Source organism: Protomyctophum parallelum, assembly GCF_964188405.1.
Source record: "Protomyctophum parallelum genome assembly, chromosome: 7".
In the NCBI taxonomy this organism is placed as follows: domain Eukaryota; kingdom Metazoa; phylum Chordata; class Actinopteri; order Myctophiformes; family Myctophidae; genus Protomyctophum; species Protomyctophum parallelum.
The window spans coordinates 48,702,235-48,721,993 of record NC_139705.1 but is presented as its reverse complement, the minus strand read 5'-3'; the positions used below and the strand labels follow the sequence as shown (position 1 = coordinate 48,721,993).

The following is a 19,759-nucleotide window of genomic DNA, read 5'->3' as shown; positions in this document are numbered from 1 at the left end:
CTGTTCTGTTGTTTGTCAATGTTTTGGTTATGGTAGGACGGGTAGGACATTGCAGGTTCTGTTGGACTGTTGGACTGAGCTCCGCAACATGACTTCATGAGGGAGATTTCTGTTCCTAAGGAAACAAACGACCCGCAGCCCGGAGGACGTCAGTACAGCAGCAGCAGCAGGAGAAAACCACTAGGGTGTTGCGCCCAAATCGGTGACCCGTTCGGATGTTTACTCCCTAGGTTGCCTTTTTTCCCCCTTGTAAAACGTCTTTTTTATTTTTTTTTAATCCTATGATAAATACTTTTATTTTTATTTGTGGAAAACAACAAGAGTCTGAGATGACGAGACGAGACTCCCATCAGGATGATTTGAAAAGAGAACTTTGATCTGTTGATGGGATTAACTGGTAAATAAAGATAAGATAAAAGTATTTTAGATCAGATAAACCGAAGCGTTTTGCAATTTTAGCCTGACTAAACCCGACTGGTAAAATAGGAGTATGAATCGGCCCTAAATGCTGAGGGAAAAGGCACATTTTCTTGTCAAAAGAACCATTTGGACTTTTTAGTAGCTGACGGGGATCTCTACGGGCAGAACAGCGACCTCTGGCGGAAGTAACCTAATTGTTTGGGTCACCAGTCTCCGTGTAACAGCTGGTCGTTGTTGCCAACATGGCGAGCCAGGCCGGCGAACGCAAACAGGAAGGTAAGGACACATCAGAAATCATATTACTATGAATAATAGTTGTTTTCTGTGCGTGTGTTTTACTACCGGATTACACCAGAGGAGCAAAAACATTCATAATGTTTGTTCAGGAGCTGACGTTTAGCAACTGGACAAGTTTAAACAGTTTTTGTTTGAGCTAAATGCTAAATGCAAGTAACTGTTCTTGTCATTGTATTGTCCAATGCTTAGTATTAACCTTGTGGTGTATTATGTGTTTTACTGTGTGATGTCACTAGTAGTTTGCAGTACTGTGGAGTAGGAGTACTAGCCTACACACTGGACAGTAGTGTTTGTGTAGCAGGGGTTCAACGTGGGGTCATTGAGGGGTTCCAGGTGGTCCCCAGCTTCATGGTTGATAATTCATCTTCACCATTATTACATGTACAAGTAGAGAACGTACAAGAATGTCTTATTTTGATCAGAATTTCACTATTGCTGCAACTGCAATGGTGGTGGACCTTAAAGGGACACTTCACCCTTTTTGCCAAAACATAATATGTTAATGACGTTTAGGAGCTTTAGAACACTTTCCTGGAGGTCTTTATGTGTGTAATATGTGGTTTTAGATATTTTAGATTGTAGCAGTGAGCACAGTGTCTCTGATGTCATGGACAATGGGCTCACTTACTACCTGGACTACATGTTGTCTCAGTAAGACAGCCCTCCCTCTATCCACAAGGAGGAGCAGTGCCCCAAAGCATTATGGGAATTGTAGTCCAGGAAGTAAGTGAGCCCAGTGTCCATGACATCAGAGACACTGGGCTCACTGCTACAATCTAAAATATCTAAAACCACATATGACACACATAAAGACCTCCAGGAAAGTGTTCTAAATCTTCTAAATGTCATTAACATATAGTTTTATGCAAAAAGGGTGAAATGTCCCTTTAAGTCACACACCAGTGGCAGTTGTGGAACATCTTTCTTGGCCACAGACCCCCACCTGAAAATATTATGTGCCTTTAATTGGCAGGGACCCGTGACCCCCCATACAAGATCTGTTAAAATGTTTAAAATTGATCTGACGTGTCAATGCATTGTGAGCTTGTAGATTGGGGCCATTTCAAATAGCTGATGTGGTTAAACTCAACTGATAGTTTTTCGGAACCCTCCGTAAAGCTTTTCTGAATTTCGATCTCGCTTTACGTAGGGTCCCTGTGCGTTTCTTCCACGCGCTATGGTAGGCAGATGCACATGCCCTCCGTTCAGGCCATGCTGCGGCCTGGTGGTGGTGGGGAGATGTTTCAAAAGATGCATTAAGCGGCTATAGGAGACAACGGAAACGTGGGAGAAATTAAAATATTTGTTTGACCGTTTTGGCTTCTCACTTCCTTGACTTCCTTATTGACTTCCCATTGTAGCGCCTCCCGCACCGAGAGTGGCTAGCTGAGAGCAGATCAGAGGCAGGAACGTAGGGACGCGCAGCTAGGCTGGATGGCACTTACACCGCTCTAACGCAAAATCTGTCTTGGAAGAGCCAGCCATCGACTAATCTAATATACGGCAACCTTCCCCGTGATTCTCATTAGTCCGATCCAGAAGAACACAGTTTGCTGGCCACTGCTTCAGAGCTGACAATGAGGTTTATATGTAACAGTATTATATAATTACACAAAATATGACACAAATAAGTGCTTCTACCTGACTTAATTCTCCATGGTTCATGTGTATAGGAATACATAGTGCATTAGAGGTCACAGCCCCTTTAAGTCTCCCCCTTTTGCCCCCTGTATAAATGTCCTGCGACACCTCCACCTCTTCCTTCTTTACTTCCGTCTTGGAACGAGAGAGCCATTGCACTACTAAGAACTAACGTGGAGACGTGTGTGTTGTTATTCCTTGTCAGAATAAAACGTGGTTTCCAAAGACAGTTCTGGGTCCGTCTGTCCATACTCCATTCAACACAACGCAGAGAGAGACAGACAAGTAAGACGCGCAAACGCGTGAAGCGAACGCAGCTCGTGTGTGTGTGGTTGTGTGTGTGTGTGTGCTACAGCTGCGCCCTGTGTGTGTGTGTGTGTGTGTGTGTGTGTGTGTGTGTGTGTGTGTGTGTGTGTGTGTGTGCTACAGCTGCGCCCTCTGGTGGCGGGCCGGTGGTGTAACAGCGTGACACACACACACACACACACACAGACATTCAGCCCTTGCTGTCATAGTAAGTGGCTCACTGCGTTCGCAATTACACCGGTTACATATATATCTTCCCTTCTTCTCTGGAGTCCTGCCTCAAAGCAGACCAGAGGTAGAAAACTGTCGTTCCCTGATGTCATCGCTATAGGGACACATGCATCAGTAAGCAGGAACTGGAGATGGGCAATGAAGGACCGGAAAGTCTGGCGTGGCGTTATGAAATCCATGATCTCGACCGCGGTCGAAAAATGATGATGATGATGATGATGATGGGGTCCACCAGAGATGAAACCCGTATCAAAGTGGTGGTGTTTGTTGCACTGCTGTTTGTCCACCAGTGTTTAAAGGGACACTTCACCCTTTTTGCTAAAAAATATATGTTAATGACATTTAGGAGCTTTAGAACACTTTCCTGGGGGTCTTTATGTGTGTAATATGTGGTTTTAGATATTTTAGATTGTATCAGTGAGCCCAGTGTCTCTGATGTCATGGACACTGGGATCACTTACATCCTGGACTACATGTGTACTCAGTAAGACAGACCTCCCCTATCTACAAGGAGGAGCAGTGCACCAAAGTATTTTGGGAATTGTAGTCCAGGAAGGAAGTGAGACCAGTGTCCATGACATCAGAGACACTGGGCTCACTGCTACAATCTAAAATATCTAAAACCACATATTACACACATAAAGACCCCCGGGAAAGTGTTCTAAAGCTTCTAAACATCATTAACATATATTTTTTTGCAAAAAGGGTGAAGTGTCCCTTTAAAGGCATAGTATGTAAAACAATATAAACATAGTTTTTCCCTCCGTAACAGCCGTTCATCAGCCACTGTGGTGGTGTGTACCTGAAGAAAGACCTTGTCCTAAGACTGTTTGTTTTGATGGGCCGGAATGTGTGTGGGCTACCAAAACAAACACAGTGAGAATAATGTTTATTCATGTTGCTATTTTTATGTTTTAATACTTGTATTCAATTCAGTATCTAGTTGTCTTCCTGCGGGTCCTTGAAATCTATAAAGAAATCACTGCTGTAGTTACTGCTGTAGTTACTGCTGTAGTTACTGCTGTAGTCACTGCTGTAGTTACTGCTGTAGTACTGTAACTGTTTGTACTGTTCTGAGACCAGGTTGAAAATGTTTCCAACGTGGAGGGTAAGGTTGACGTGTCGTGAGTGTGACCACTATCCAGGATACCTGTGTGTGTGTGTGTGTGTGTGTGTGTGTGTGTGACTGTGTGTGTGTGTGTGTGTGTGTGTGTGTGTGTGTGTGTCTCTCGCATGCACTCACTCACACATGCACGCACGCACACACAAAGCAAGAGCACTTGACTACAATCTTTTGTTTAGTGTAATTTAGACACACACACACACCCTACCTGTTCTAACAACCTGTTTGTTCAGTGTTGTAATTATAGGAGCCACACCCACACGTCTGTGTGTAACTTAATGGTCTGGAGGAAATAATCCATTGTTGGACTGAATGCTGTAAATGGTTGATGACGATGATGTTAGTTTATTCTTTATGGCTGTAAATGAATATGTATTTAATTTATTGCCTCTTGTAGTTGTCTCTGTAGGCGTCGGCCAGATGTTCCATGACATCACAGGCTTTTGTCAATGTCAATAGGCTCTATGCACGTACACGACATTTTGGAAATGACTATTCCTACTTCCGGGGCCTCTCCGACTTCCTTCACAGAAAGAAAGAAAGAAAGTTACTATGTTTACCCAGGGTAACTGGACTAAGCTCAATAACTTGTTTACAGCCAGGCCCTGCTCATAGAACATTTCATGGTAGGGGTTCAATCAGCGGTACTTCAGCGGTGGTAATTTTGATCACAGGTGTTACCGATGGTCAAACGGAGTCAGGGTGCTGCTGTTGTGCATGTTGGCTCACTGGAAACAATCAGTGGGTCTCGTCTCTGAGTTACTGTGGGGTCCTTGAAATAAACAAGTTTGAGGACCACTGTACACTAAATGGAACAGAGCCTTAACCCATTTTTGGGTGGGAACCCCTTTTGGTGTTTTAAGCATTATGTTATGCTTTAGCTATTGGAAAAATAGCAGATCTACAAGCTCATAGCGCGGCACTCGGTGGTGCGCTATGAACTTGAAGGTCTGCTATTTTTTGAAAAATCATGAAAATGTGGCGCGAATCTTTGAATATGTATTCTTTCAGAGTGAAAGTTTTTAACTCAAATCTTTGCTTCTGAGGGGGTTCCTGGAATAACATATTTTCAGATGGGGGGGGTCGGTTAGCCAAATCATTTTTGGGGGTCCTTGACATAATAAATATTGAACACCACTGATACAGAAACATGAGATATTTCAGAAAAGTGTCAGGATTTAGAAGATTTTTTTTTTTAATTTCGACGTCGGGCCTAAATGGTTTAATTAGTATAATCGGTAACACCACAGTTACACGAATAAATATTGTGAAAAGAAAAGCCAAACTAGTGCCAGGGAGGCGTTGTGGCGTTTTTGTGACATTCCCTGTGCTTTTGTTTTACCTCTGGTTATGGTTCAGCCAACAGCAAGTTAAAGTACATCAGCCTGGCGGTGCTGGTGGTCCAGAATGTGACATTCCCTGTGCTTTTTGTTTAACCTCTGGTTATGGTGCAGCCAACAGCAAGTTAAAGTACATCAGCCTGGCGGTGCTGGTGGTCCAGAATGCGTCGCTCATCCTCAGCATTCGATACGTCCGCACGTTGCCCGGCGACCGCTTCTTCACCACCTCGGCCGTGGTCATGGCGGAGATCCTCAAGCTGCTGACCTGCCTGCTCATCATCATCCTGCAGAAGAGATGTACGTACTGTACATTTGTACTGCACTTTCTGACTGTATGGCTGGCTGCTACTATCTGGAAATCAATTAACCCATTTTGGGCCGGGAACCCCTTTTGGTGTTTTAAACATTGTTATAATTTAGCTGTTGAAGAATAGCAGATCTACAAGCTCATAGCGCGCCACCGAGTGGCGCGCTACGAGCTTGTAGGTCAGCTATTTTTGAAAATTTGTTCAAATGTGGGCGTAAATCATTGAATATATATTTCAGAGCATTTCAGAGCAACATTTGTGAAAATATTTGCTTCTGGGGGGGTCCCTGGAACTACATATTTTGAGATGGGGGTCCGTGTGGCCCAATAGAGATAATTCTGGGGGTCCTTGACATGGAAAAAAGTTGAGCATCGCTGACATAGAAACATGGGTTTTTCAGAATTTTTTTTGGATTTAGAAGACTTTTTTTTTATCGACCTCAGTCCAAAATGGGTTAAATGTCCATGAAAAATTAGGGATGCCCAGAAAAAGATCTAATCTATCTTTATTATATTTATCTAATATGTACAGTTTTTGTATTCGATATTAGCCACTAGAAGAACTGCAGCATCCATATTCTGGGGGGAAACATTAGCCAAAAATAGCTTATCTACAAGCTCACGTCGCGCTGCAGAACGTAGATCGGCCATTTTTAAATTTTTTGAGTGACTCTGTTATACGACGTTGAATAAAAGAGGCCTTAAGTGGTTGATCAGACTTAAAGATGTTGTCTTATATCATAAATATATATATATATATATATATATATATATATATATACAGCTCCATCTCAATGAATTAGAATATTGTGTAAAAGTTAATTTTCTTCCGTAAAATAATTCAAAAAGTGAAACTTTCATGTATTCTCAATTTATATTCATATTCATCTCAATGCATAAAGTGAAGTATTTAAAACCTTTTTTGTTTAGTTTTAATCTTGATGATTATTCTTTTTTTTAAACGAGAAATGTCGACCATCTGAAAATATATTAATATATGCAGTCAATACTTGGTCTGGGCTACTTTTGAACAAATTATTTCATCGATGGGGCGTGGCATGGAGGTGATCAGCCTGTGGCACTGTTGAGGTGTTATGGAAGCGCAGGTTTGTTTGATGACAGCTGTCATTTTTAGTTGGTTTAGTTAGTTAGTTTATTTTTATTTGTTAAAAACAATACAGTTGATAGGCATACAGTAGCCTACGACTTAGTCAACAAGGTGACTATTTGGCCGAAAAGGTTAGTGCTGAAGCCGAAGCTTATAAAATTAATTTGTATTGTTGAGTCTCATGTCTCACACCTTCCTCTTGCACAATGAATTTAGAACATATGAAAGTTTCACTTTTTTAATTAGGTTACGGAAGAAAATGAACATTTACGCAATATTCTAATTCATTGAGATGGAGCTGTATACTGTATATTTTGGTTTGTTGATGTACTGTATAGGGGAAAAAAAGTTAATAAAAAAAGAAACGCTTCTCGGCTATTCAATTAATCGAAAAAGTAATGGATAGAATATATTTGTAAAGTATTGTGGTGCAAGTGTTGCTGTCGGGCAGAAACCTTCTATCTGCATATTCAAATGTAATGTTGTGATATTGTGTGCAGGTAATCTGAAGCAGACGGTGCTGTTCCTGTGTGACAGTATATTTGTCCAGTACAAGGACACACTGAAGATGGCCGTCCCCTCCCTCATCTACACGTTACAGAACAACCTGCAGTATGTCGCCATCTCCAACCTGCCTGCTGCTACCTTCCAGGTAACACACACACACACACACACACACACCGCCGTAGTCTGAAAACCCACCTCAGACTCCATCTTAGCCCGTAGCACTTGCCGTAGCCTTGACGACCTTACAGGAGTACAGTATATGCAAAGGCTCAACCTATGTAAATTAGATAGCATGTAGACATAGCACTCTATAGTGTATAGTTTCATGATTTCATTATATAGATATTACAGATATTCCAGTTAGGTTCTTAGCTTGGGTATGATTCTTGAAGACCATTTTTTTTATGTATTTGATGCATTACCAGATTTTGTTCTTGCTTACTGTAAATCACACTGGATTAAGAGCATCTGCTAAATGCCTAAATTGTAACTTGAATTCAGAAATTGGACCAGTCCACGTTATGATCAATCAGCGCGACTGCTGCGTAGATTCAGAGAAAATAGGGCCGTAAACAAGGAAGTAATGGGTGCGAGCGCACCCAAACGGGTCGGGAGGGGCTGAGCAAGGCGCTGCCTAGCAATGTCCCTTTCCAAAAAAAAATCTATGTTAGCAATCCTGTTTTATATCGATTAAAAATGACCTTAAAATGTGCCCACACGTCCTGGGCACCCGGCGGTTTTAAGATGTGTGTGTGTGTGGACGTCCTGGGCAGTGTTGATAAAGAACTCCTTAAACAAACCTCTGCAAAGCACACAACTTTATCCTGTCCTGGAAAACTATAGCGCGCTCTCGGTCATACACCGTTGTACTGGAGAACTATAGCGCTCTCTCAGTCATACACCGATGACGGCGTTGTACAGGAGAACTACAGTATACTGCCTAAAAGTCTGCTATCGGTATTACAGTATACCTATCAGCTGAATCCTGACCAAAGCATTCATTGTGTTTAAGGGTGTATTGACTATAAGTGTGTCTGGTTTCTACGTGACCTAACTGTACCAGGATTGTTCATTGTGTTTGGGGGGTGTATTGACTATAAGTGTGTCTGGTCTCCAGGTCACCTACCAGCTGAAGATCCTGACCACAGCATTGTTCAGTGTACTCATGCTGAGGAAGTCTCTGTCCAAAGTGCAGTGGGTGTCTCTGCTGCTGCTGTTTGCAGGGGTGGCTGTTGTACAGGTTAGTAATGAGTAATGGCTATTATTAAACGTATTGGTGTTAGAATATACTTAAAGGTATATTCAGTGATTTCACTCAAAAAACCTTAGGTTTCGTTTTTGGCTGTGGGACCCAGCCTTTCGTCCAATCAGGATAGAGTCAAAAACGAAACCTAAGGTTTTTTGACCCCCAGGGGTTAACTGGGGACAGGGAGGAACTCCTTATATGGCCAGCACACTCTATAGTAGGGAGGATTATCACAACAAAACAAAAAAATAAGTGATATTTGAATTAAGTGAAATCACTGAATATACCTTTAACAACACAAACGTCAAAGTACTCTATATGCACTGCAGACTGGTCCATTTCAAAATCACATGACTGTATTGTAATCAGTGTTGGGACGTAACTCTTATAGTCCAGAAACTACAGATTCAATTTATCCCCTGATGGTAATAAAGAAAAGTTACATAGTGCAGCTTTAACCTATATACTAATAATGCATAATCATCTATCACTTAATGTGTACTAGTAACTACAGCTGTCATATAATTGAGTAAACTGTTACTTTCTACCACTGATTGTTATTGTTCTTATTGTCGTTTTAATATTGCTCTATTGTTCTATTGTTCTCCAGGTCCAACAGGAGGGATCAGAACTAATATTGTTCTATTGTTCTCCAGGTGCAACAGGAGGGATCAGAACTAATATTGTTCTGTTGTTCTCCAGGTGCAACAGGAGGGATCAGAATTAATATTGTTCTGTTGTTCTCCAGGTGCAACAGGAGGGATCAGAATTAATATTGTTCTGTTGTTCTCCAGGTGCAACAGGAGGGATCAGAATTAATATTGTTCTGTTGTTCTCCAGGTGCAACAGGAGGGATCAGAATTAATATTGTTCTGTTGTTCTCCAGGTGCAACAGGAGGGATCAGAATTAATATTGTTCTGTTGTTCTCCAGGTGCAACAGGAGGGATCAGAATTAATATTGTTCTATTGTTCTCCAGGTGCAACAGGAGGGATCAGAACTAATATTGTTCTGTTGTTCTCCAGGTGCAACAGGAGGGATCAGAACTAATATTGTTCTGTTGTTCTCCAGGTCCAACAGGAGGGATCAGAACTAATATTGTTCTGTTGTTCTCCAGGTCCAACAGGAGGGATCAGAACTAATATTGTTCTGTTGTTCTCCAGGTCCAACAGGAGGGATCAGAATTAATATTGTTCTGTTGTTCTCCAGGTGCAACAGGAGGGATCAGAATTAATATTGTTCTGTTGTTCTCCAGGTGCAACAGGAGGGATCAGAACTAATATTGTTCTGTTGTTCTCCAGGTGCAACAGGAGGGATCAGAATTAATATTGTTCTATTGTTCTCCAGGTGCAACAGGAGGGATCAGAACTAATATTGTTCTGTTGTTCTCCAGGTGCAACAGGAGGGATCAGAACTAATATTGTTCTGTTGTTCTCCAGGTCCAACAGGAGGGATCAGAACTAATATTGTTCTGTTGTTCTCCAGGTCCAACAGGAGGGATCAGAACTAATATTGTTCTGTTGTTCTCCAGGTCCAACAGGAGGGATCAGAACTAATATTGTTCTGTTGTTCTCCAGGTGCAACAGGAGGGCCAGAAGGAGTCGGATCAGGAGAAGGATCAGAACTACTCCGTGGGGCTGGTGGCCGTGGTGATCAGCTGCCTGTCGTCGGGCTTCGCCGGAGTCTACTTCGAGAAGATCCTGAAGGGAAGCTCCGCCTCCGTGTGGGTCCGCAACGTCCAGCTGGGCCTGTTCGGAACGTCGCTGGGCCTGCTGGGGATGTGGTGGAACGACGGGCCACAGGTACCTTATTATGACATCATCATATTAATGTGGTGGAACGACGGGGCGCAGGTACCTTATTATGACATCATCATATTAATGTGGTGGAACGACGGGGCGCAGGTACCTTATTATGACATCATCATATTAATGTGGTGGAACGACGGGGCGCAGGTACCTTATTATGACATCATCATATTAATGTGGTGGAACGACGGGGCGCAGGTACCTTATTATGACATCATATTAATGTGGTGAACGACGGGGCGCAGGTACCTTATTATGACATCATCATATTAATGTGGTGGAACGACGGGGCGCAGGTACCTTATTATGACATCATCATATTAATGTGGTGGTACCGTACACTCGCCGCCATTATTAGTGACCAGATTTGACTGAGAGACTGCCATCGTGCAAATTCCAGCTTTTCGCCAGAGGAGAAAAACCTTTTTTTTCTCCAAAATGAGTTAATAGCACAGGCAGACTCTTCACATACTAGAGCATGTCTGAAATAAGTGTCAGAGCTGAAATCAACATGTACATATGAAATAAATCCTTAAACATGTAGCTAGGTGTAATGTTAGAGACCACAGAAGTGAACCTTTCAAACCTGTTTTCTCAACTCACTGTTTTCTGCAAGACATTACTCTATATAAGCCATATCTCCAAAACTGGTGGGTCAAACTGAACAACTAATATGTCAATTTAAAGCTATGATTCCCTGCTTTCATATACATGAAAAAATAAATCCAATGTCTCTCAGTCAAATTTGGTCACAATCATGGGGACGATGGTCCTTATCGTTTATGTTGATGGGGGGGGGAACTCTCACAATTATGGTATCACAGAGATTTAAAATGTATCGTGAAATTGAACTCCGTCATAGTCATACACTAGGACGAATTAGCGTTTGTTGAGTTGCAAATTCAGTACCACTTAAACCCTCTATACTTGATAAAAAAAAAAAACCTGGAAAGATTGCATTTGGTACGCAAATGCAATAATTAGTGATGCACCGAATATTCAGTCGGAAAATGGCAAAAAAATGCATTTTCGGCCTATTCGGTTTCGGCCCCAATAGGCAAAAAATATATCAGCGAATAGTGAATGCAATTCATGCATTAACAAAAATATTCAAAAGAGCTGAATAAATATTTTATGGACCCATAATATTTATGGGTCCATAAATATTATTTCCTATATTCGGTTTCGGCCAATAATTTCCCTTTCGGTGCATCCCTAGCAATAATCATATTCTGTACCCTTCTGTATATTTTGTATTCTCTGGCTGTCACAGTCCTGGTTCTTCAGGAGTAATGAGACTCGCCTACGGTTTGTGGGGAGGGACTCAATCTGAGTATCAATATCAATTAGTATAGTATCATCACCATGCCAGACTTGTGATTGGTTAATTGCTTCTAATTAACCCTCGCACCCTCTTCCAGGTGGCCGTGCAGGGCTTCTTCTTCGGCTACACCCCCATGGTGTGGACGGTCATCCTCAACCAGGCGTTCGGGGGCCTCCTGGTGGCCGTGGTGGTGAAGTACGCCGACAACATCCTCAAGGGCTTCGCCACGTCCTTCAGCATCGTGGTCTCCACGGTGATGTCGGTCTACCTGTTCGCCTTCCACGTGGACCCCGTGTTCGCGGCCGGCGCCGCCATGGTGATCGGAGCCGTGTACATGTACAGTCTGCCCAGAGCCGCGCCGCCGTCCTCTTCGTCGCCCTCTTCGTCGTCGTCGCTGGGCTCCTCATCGGAGGTGATGGGAGGAGGAAAACGGACAGATGGCGCCTCAGACATGGACTCTTTCCTCCCCAAGTCAGTCCTGATCAAATGAGACAAAACACTAAAACATTTCTCATGGCTTTGTTTTGTTTCATTGACGATCGCTCCCTCCTTGTCAGACCAGCTAGGCTGTCAGTCCAACAAAGAAACTAAAGTCTATCTTTATTTATTCCCCTCGCTCCCTTCTGTCTGTCCGTCTATTTATCTATCCCTCTATTCTATCTATCTATCCCTCTCTGTTTCTATCTAATCTCTTTCTTTCTGAGGCAGTTAGTTGGATGATTAACAACATATTGAGAATCCTCAATTCTCTCTTCTTCTCCTCTCTCCGTTGTAAGTAATTAAACCTCACGCTGCTCTGATTGGAGGAGTTCTTGATGAGCAGATGATTTGGTAGGAGAGGACAGACAGAAGAAGAGCGGACGAGAGGAGAGGAGAGGAGAGAAGGAGGATTTGCTACTAAAGACATTGAACTTTTCTTTTCCTTCTTCACTCTCTCTGAACTATACATAACAATTCTTCATTATTCTCTCTTTCTCTCTGCATTCTACTGGACGGCCAAAGACACTTCATCTTCTGTGGAACCAAAAGCCTGATTATGCTCTGTTTGGCATCGTGTCTTGCAACCGAAAATAGCCGATCTACAAGCGTGTACATCGGCTAGTTCCGGTTATGAATCGGGGCGTAGCTCGAATAACTTCTCTGAAAGCACAAGAGACACTTCTCTGTCCCTCTGTGTGGAGGACATGTCCACGTTTTAGTTTAACCCATTCTGACCTGAGATCAGATTCATACAAGGTTTCCACTGGACACACACTGGTCTGATTAACCCATCCTGACCTGAGATCCGATTCAAAAAATGTCAGTCGATTTTTCAAAAATAGATATGAGCTTGTAGATCTGCTATTTTTCAATAGCTAAAGCATAACATGATGCTAACACCAAAATGGGTTCCCGTTCAGAATGGGTTAATGTCTCGTTATGGCCTCTCTTGCCTTAAAAGTATTTATTCCTTATGTTTTCTAAGCCTTATGATCGAACACGGCTGATTTATTATTACAACTGTAATATTTATTATTATCGTCAGAGTTTTTCTGAACGGTTTCTTTCTTTCTCTTTTGTATAAATCAGGCGGTGGTGTGTGGAGGAGGTGTGGTGGTAGCCAACGGACCCAGATCAGATTGATTCAGTTCATTCTGATGCCAAAATGTGACAATTATTGCACAGAAACAAAAAACTGTAACAGTCTCACATTCTGAAACGTAACCGCTAGACGTGACCTTTAGAACAGACGGACCGTAGTGTGTGTGTGTGTGTGTGTGTGTGTGGGGGGGGGGGGGGTCATAAAGGTCCTTCATGGAACCATTTGATGTGGGCCTTTCAATAGAACCCAAATGGTTTCATCTAGAACTGTTTTTTTACAGTGTCATAGAAGCTGCACTGTGTAACTTTACTGTGTTCTACCCGGGATGTGAACCCAGGTCTCCTTCATCGGAAGTGCTGAACATTTTTACCACTGAGCCAATAAAAAGCCTGCGTGACCAGTAATCCTGGTCTCTAAACTGCCTCCCCCTGGCCAGCCGGGATGCCTGATGGAGAGGAAAGGAACTGGTTGGAATAACGTGTTCCTTCCACGCGCTACGTCCAACCAGGGAAACTCCCCCCTGTCAGGTGTAAAGGAGCAACTTGGACACTCAAGCATGAAGGAAGCATGAGTTAAGTCCGGATCACATCACAGGATGATTGACACAGGGGTGAAAAATGGGTTAAAAAATCGTGGGACAAAAGATATATTAAAAAAAGTGTGTGTGTGTGTGTGTGTGTGTGTGTGTGTGTGTGTGTGTGTGTGTGTGTGTGTGTGTGTGTGTGTGTGTGTGTGTGTGTGTGTGTGTGTGTGTGTGTGTGTGTGTGTGTGTGTGTGTGTGTGTGTGTGTGTGTGTGTGTGTGTGTGTGTGTGTGTGTGTGTGTGTGTGTGTGTGTGTGTGTGTGTGTGTGTGTGTGTGTGTGTGTGTGTGTGTCAGGACGGAGATCACTGATCTGTAAGTGTAGGGATGGGACTTACAGAGCTGTAAGTGTAGGGATGGGACTTACAGAGCTGTAAGTGTAGGGATGGGACTTACAGATCTGTAAGTGTAGGGATGGGACTTACAGAGCTGTAAGTGTAGGGATGGGACTTACAGAGCTGTAAGTGTAGGGATGGGACTTACAGATCTGTAAGTGTAGGGATGGGACTTACAGAGCTGTAAGTGTAGGGATGGGACTTACAGATCTGCAAGTGTAGGGATGGGACTTACAGATTAGATCTGTAAGTGTAAGGATGATTTACAGATTAGATCTGTAAGTGTAAGGATGATTTACAGATTAGATCTGTAAGTGTAAGGATGATTTACAGATTAGATCTGTAAGTGTAAGGATGGGTCTGAAAGCAGTGCTTGGAGAGATAGATTTTATGACACATAAATATGTATTTGTGGCTGTAGTACCACGCACAAAGGAATATAGCTCATATCTATATGGTATATTATAGCTCATATTTCTATTTGGCCATTGACGGTATCATTTCTTTTTTTAAGTAGCTTGTTTATTGACAGGAATCAGACTTGTGAATAACACTGGCCACACACACACACACACACACTGGAAGTGATTCTGGTGGTGAATATATGTTTTTATTAAAACGGTGGAATGATAACGATGGAAATAAGGCTAATATAGTTTTACAGTATGGTTCACATCACATGGTCCTGCATAGACATGCATCACGTTCTGGTTGTTTGACGGTAGTGTCTGTGCCTTCATTAGGGCTGTCACGATGATAACATCTTACATGATGATTCGTTGTCCCAACAATATTATAACATTTTACATCATGATTATTGTAAGCGATTATGTCATAAGCGATGATGTCATCATTGTGACAGGCCTAGCCTTCATGTCATCGGTACAAAAAGAAAATGGCCACAAAGAGTTTTCTCCTAGATAAATAATGTACAGATAATCTACTGGAAATGTCATGAGCCCAGAATTGGTGATTAGTAAAATGAAATGTTATCTATAGGCCTAATGGATGAAATTCAGCTTGGAATGGATTCGGAATCATGAAAACCCCTAGTTTAACACGTCTCATGCTACTTAAAGATTGATGAAATTTAGATACATTTTGCTTAAAGAAGATACATGTTTGCCTTGTTAATGGTATGGTCACATATCATGCAAATTACTCAAATTGCTCAACATGCAAGTTTTAGCAACCAAGATTAATCTCATCTGCGAAGCGGCAGCCTATAGATGACATTTGAATCATAAAAGTTTATACTAACCAACATTTCTATATGTGACCTCCTCACCTATGGGGCTTCCAGTAGACTAAGATGCTCAGTGCAGCTGTTTGTAAAGGCTTTAACTCTTAACGTAATTTTTTTATTTTTTTATTTTTGTTAATGTGTTGTTGTTGTTCGAATGATAGATATTGGTTGTGAAGTACAGTAAGGTTGTGTTAAACATGCCTGATGCAGCCCCATCAGCATGTGGGGACCCCACCAGCGTTGTTACCTGTCCCAGATTTGGTCCCCGAACCACAGCTCTGGAGGTTTACAGAACCACTTTACTAATTAGATTTTCAGCACGACTTATTTTCACCACTTCAAGGCCAAACGGAACGCATCAGCTTTTCTTCCGACTAGTTTTTGGAGCTTCCGTTGTACAGACCTCTCGGAAAGGGAGGTAAAAATAACTACAAATGTTGACGTCGTTCAGAACTTCTGGTCTATAGTTCGGAAAGCCCGTCCGAAACGGGTGTTTTCTAAAAAAGCTGCCGATTAGAGCCTAAAATACTGGTATCGGTATTGACGAGTCATTACGATATCACATAATATATAATTTACATTTATTAATTATTTTGTATTTTAAATGCTTCAGTTGATGTTGCACTTATCAAGCATTTTTTAATTTCAATGACCCCCATAACTCTGATAGTGCCCATAACTCTGATAGAGCCCATAACTCTGGGAGTGTACACTCTTATCTCCATGGACCCCACTTTGAGAACCACTGTCCTAGATTATTATTTTTTGTTGTTATTATTACCGTACTACATGGGTATCAGATTGGTACTCTGTATCGACTGGAAAATATGGTGTCGGACACATCTCTAGTCTTTTTTACGACGTCGAAAGGAGCATGTATTGACACTTTAAGCATAATACATACTCTGAATATCTCCCAGTTCGGAAAGACTTTCCTGACCTTATAGTCCGGGGAGTCAGTGACACATTGAGGCGCATCAGGTTTTAGAGTAAAGCTTCTGGAAGACTGGAACCAGTCTGTCCGAGGCTCGGAATGATGTCAATGTGTAGTTAATACTGTACATCAGCATTCAGCTCCCCTTCCAGAAGAAAGAGTTGGGTTGTCAATGGGAGTAAGCCATTTTAGGTAGAAGCTTTTGAAAATAAGAGTGAGCCGACGCGTCTCTCTTTGTTTTTTGTAATATATTTTTTATCTAATGTGATCCTGGGCTCTACACACCCTAGTCCCCATATATGGGGGACATGGGGAGAGCAACGGACTCGTCTCTCTTGAGAGATTACATCTTCAGTCGAATGCTTCTTTAGGGGTTCAGGAACAGACAGCATCAGTATTGTCCACTGTGGTGACCTGCAGTCGTCGCATGTGATGACCATCATCACAGAAAACAAAGATATTAAAGGGAAACTTTAGCTGATTTAGTTTATTATTGAAAATCCCACTGCTCTGGGGTGAGATCAGATATATCAGTATGGTTCTCAAGGTAGGGTCCAGGAACCTCCTTGAGGGGTTTCCAGGGGGTCCCGACTTTAGTCCCCAGCTAAATGATTGTTTGTTAGGACCAAAATGCAACATCGCAGTCTAACATAAACACGCTATATTAACTGTACTTATTGTTGTTTTCAAACTCTGAGTGTACAACATAAAACTGGGTTTCCTTGAAATTAAAAGGTTTGAGAACCACTGAGTGCATTAAAAAAAAACCCACTAATAATACATTTTAGAAATGCGTAAATTCACGACACGCCCAATGGCGAAAAAAGTGACAAAGCCTATGCCCTCTGATGCAAAACGACAGTTGCAGAACAATGGGATTTTAGGTAAAAAATCTGAAATGTCCCATTAAACAAGACAGTAATGAAACGATATGTCAATCATATCATGTTAGAGGTCATTGCACAGCTGTTTGTCAGTCTGAATTATCAATCAGAATAATGTCCATCAGTAAATGTAATGTAGCTCTTTAGCCACATTGTTCCAATGGATCCACGGCCTGTCCATTCAGCTCTATTGATTCATTGATCTGTTAATGGCAGGATGGTGTTTAATGAATGTTTGCCTGACGTTGAAATCTCACTTGAAAGAAAAGTTTGTTTATTAATGATTATTTTATTTTCATCTCAAAGGGAGAAGGTTTTATAATTAATTAATTATTAAGTCATTTTGATGTGAAAGAGGATAAACATGGTGCTGGTATTATCATTTCCTTTTCTTTATTTTTAATTGTTTTTAACAAATCACCCAACTGTTTATGCAGCTAAAATGTGAAAAGAGAATTTATTTAAAGAATGGAATGAAAATGTATGTGACCTGTTGGATTGATTTATGTTGTGGTGGTGGTGGTGGAGAAAAGAGGAATGAAGGAACAGAACCTTTGTTTTAAACATGTTATAATTTAGCTATTGAAAAATAGCAGATCTACAAGCTCATAGCGCGCCACCGAGTGACGCGCTACGAGCTTGTAGGTCTGCTATTTTTTTTAAATCGTAAAAATGTGGCGCAAATGTTTGAATATATATATTCTTTCAAAGTGAATGTTTTTAACTCGGTCCAAAATGGGTTAACTAGAACAAAACGTACAGAATGTGGAACATGGGGAAAATAGATCTGCAAGCAAGCGCACAATGTGCCATGGAGAGACACGTTGTGAGCTACTGGATCATTCCATTGGATTATATCCAATAGAAGAATCCAGTGTAACATTCTTTATTCTAATAGCGCATGGATTAAAACATCCAATTGGTTCCCATTGGAATCTCAAAGGACGTTTGTAATCACTCATGCCCTTCCTCTCGTCCTCTCTCTCTCCCTGAGACTTATTTCTCGCGTTAAATCGAGTCTAAATGGAGGAATGTTTTTTTATTTTATTTTTCATCTGTTTAAATGTCTCAGTTTGTAAATACAAAGTTTTATATAAACAGGAAATTATCTAAACTCTTCTCTGTATGTCGTCTTGATTGATTGAGTAATTTATTCTAACGGCGCTGAATGTAATGGAGGAGTACAGAGAACTGACTCGTAGTAGAAGTTATAGCGGCCATTGTCTTGTTTATATATATATATATATATATATATATATATAGGGCTGCATTTATACTCTTACTACAGTGGTGTCGCTCGTCGAAAAAGTTGATCTACAAGTGGTGTGGAGAGCTGCTACCTTCATTCACTTAATGCATTCAATGTATTTCATGAATACTACAAAAATAGTATGTATGTATTTGTGTTCATTCGAATAGTAAATTGATTCTTTAATATTAGTTTGCACACTGCAGACGGGTATAACAATATTGTACACATTGTAATGTGTACCATTTGATGTTCTCTATATCTATCTGTGTGTGTATAATAACACAGTAGTGTATATATTTAAGGTTTGAAATCCAACTGGTGAATCTAGAGCTGTTTACTTCTAAGGTTTGGCACTTAGTGAATCAGATTATCCATAATAATAACTAGACATACAGTATCTGTATATCGTTCTCCCTAATTATTTTAAGTTTGTTTTAGTTTTTTTTCGTAAATGAATGACCATCTTGATCATACTGCAGTGTCACACAATTTGAATTTCCAAAAAGTAACAGTTTTGGTTTCTACCCAACAGAGGCGATGTATGTTTATGGTTTTATCCATTTGTAACAAAGTAACACTGGGGACTTTTCTGTGTTATCAGAATATCAGCCCTCTGAGAGAGAGACGGAAATATGTGAATCCATTTCATTCTCTCTCTCTCTCTCTCTCTCTTCTCTCTCTCTAGTCCGGAGAAGGAGAAAGGTTGCTAGGAGGAAGACGTATCCAGCTGTGAAGGAAGACTGACAGGATGAAGACTTCTGCCTGTCTGAGGTCTGACATTACTGTTTGAATGTTTATTTAATCTGCTGCCTTACTCCCCCACACACACACACAGTGGGTCTTTACATTTCTATGAGCCTTTTAAAGAACAACAGATGGTTCCATGTGGAACATGGATACTTTATTGAACCCAAAGGACATTATTGCGTTCAACTGACTCCAGTTGCCATTCATTTTCATCCATTTCATTTCACATTTTTTGAAAGAACCACAACAGATTCCATATGACCTTTTATCAGTTACCATTTGTATTAATTAATTCATCTTTAGGATAGCAGTATTAAGCAGTTATTAGTTATCATCAGTATTAGTTATGTTGTGTAACACAATGACCTTTAAGTGCCCTTTCAAAGTCTCTTTCCAATGCTGCCTTACAAGTATTTTATGTAGCACAAATAATGACTGTCATTTTTATAATGTATAATCTAACAGACGCTGGTATGAGTCTTCTTTTTAGATTACTTACCAAAGGCTTTGTAACACACTTTACAAGTAAAGGGCTTTCCCCC

At 41.2% G+C, this 19,759-nt stretch overlaps 1 protein-coding gene across 1 annotated transcript; it reads left to right on the top strand.

Moving 5' to 3' along the window:
* On the top strand, positions 1-19,477 carry slc35a2 (solute carrier family 35 member 2). The gene is made up of 7 exons (XM_083770229.1): positions 1-696; positions 5,473-5,655; positions 7,274-7,425; positions 8,398-8,520; positions 10,103-10,327; positions 11,755-12,128; positions 19,156-19,477. The coding sequence occupies exons 1-7, from the start codon at positions 663-665 to the stop codon at positions 19,178-19,180; spliced, it is 1,116 nt and encodes a 371-aa protein (XP_083626355.1). The 5' UTR covers positions 1-662; the 3' UTR covers positions 19,181-19,477.
* Positions 19,478-19,759: the final 282 nt, after the last annotated feature.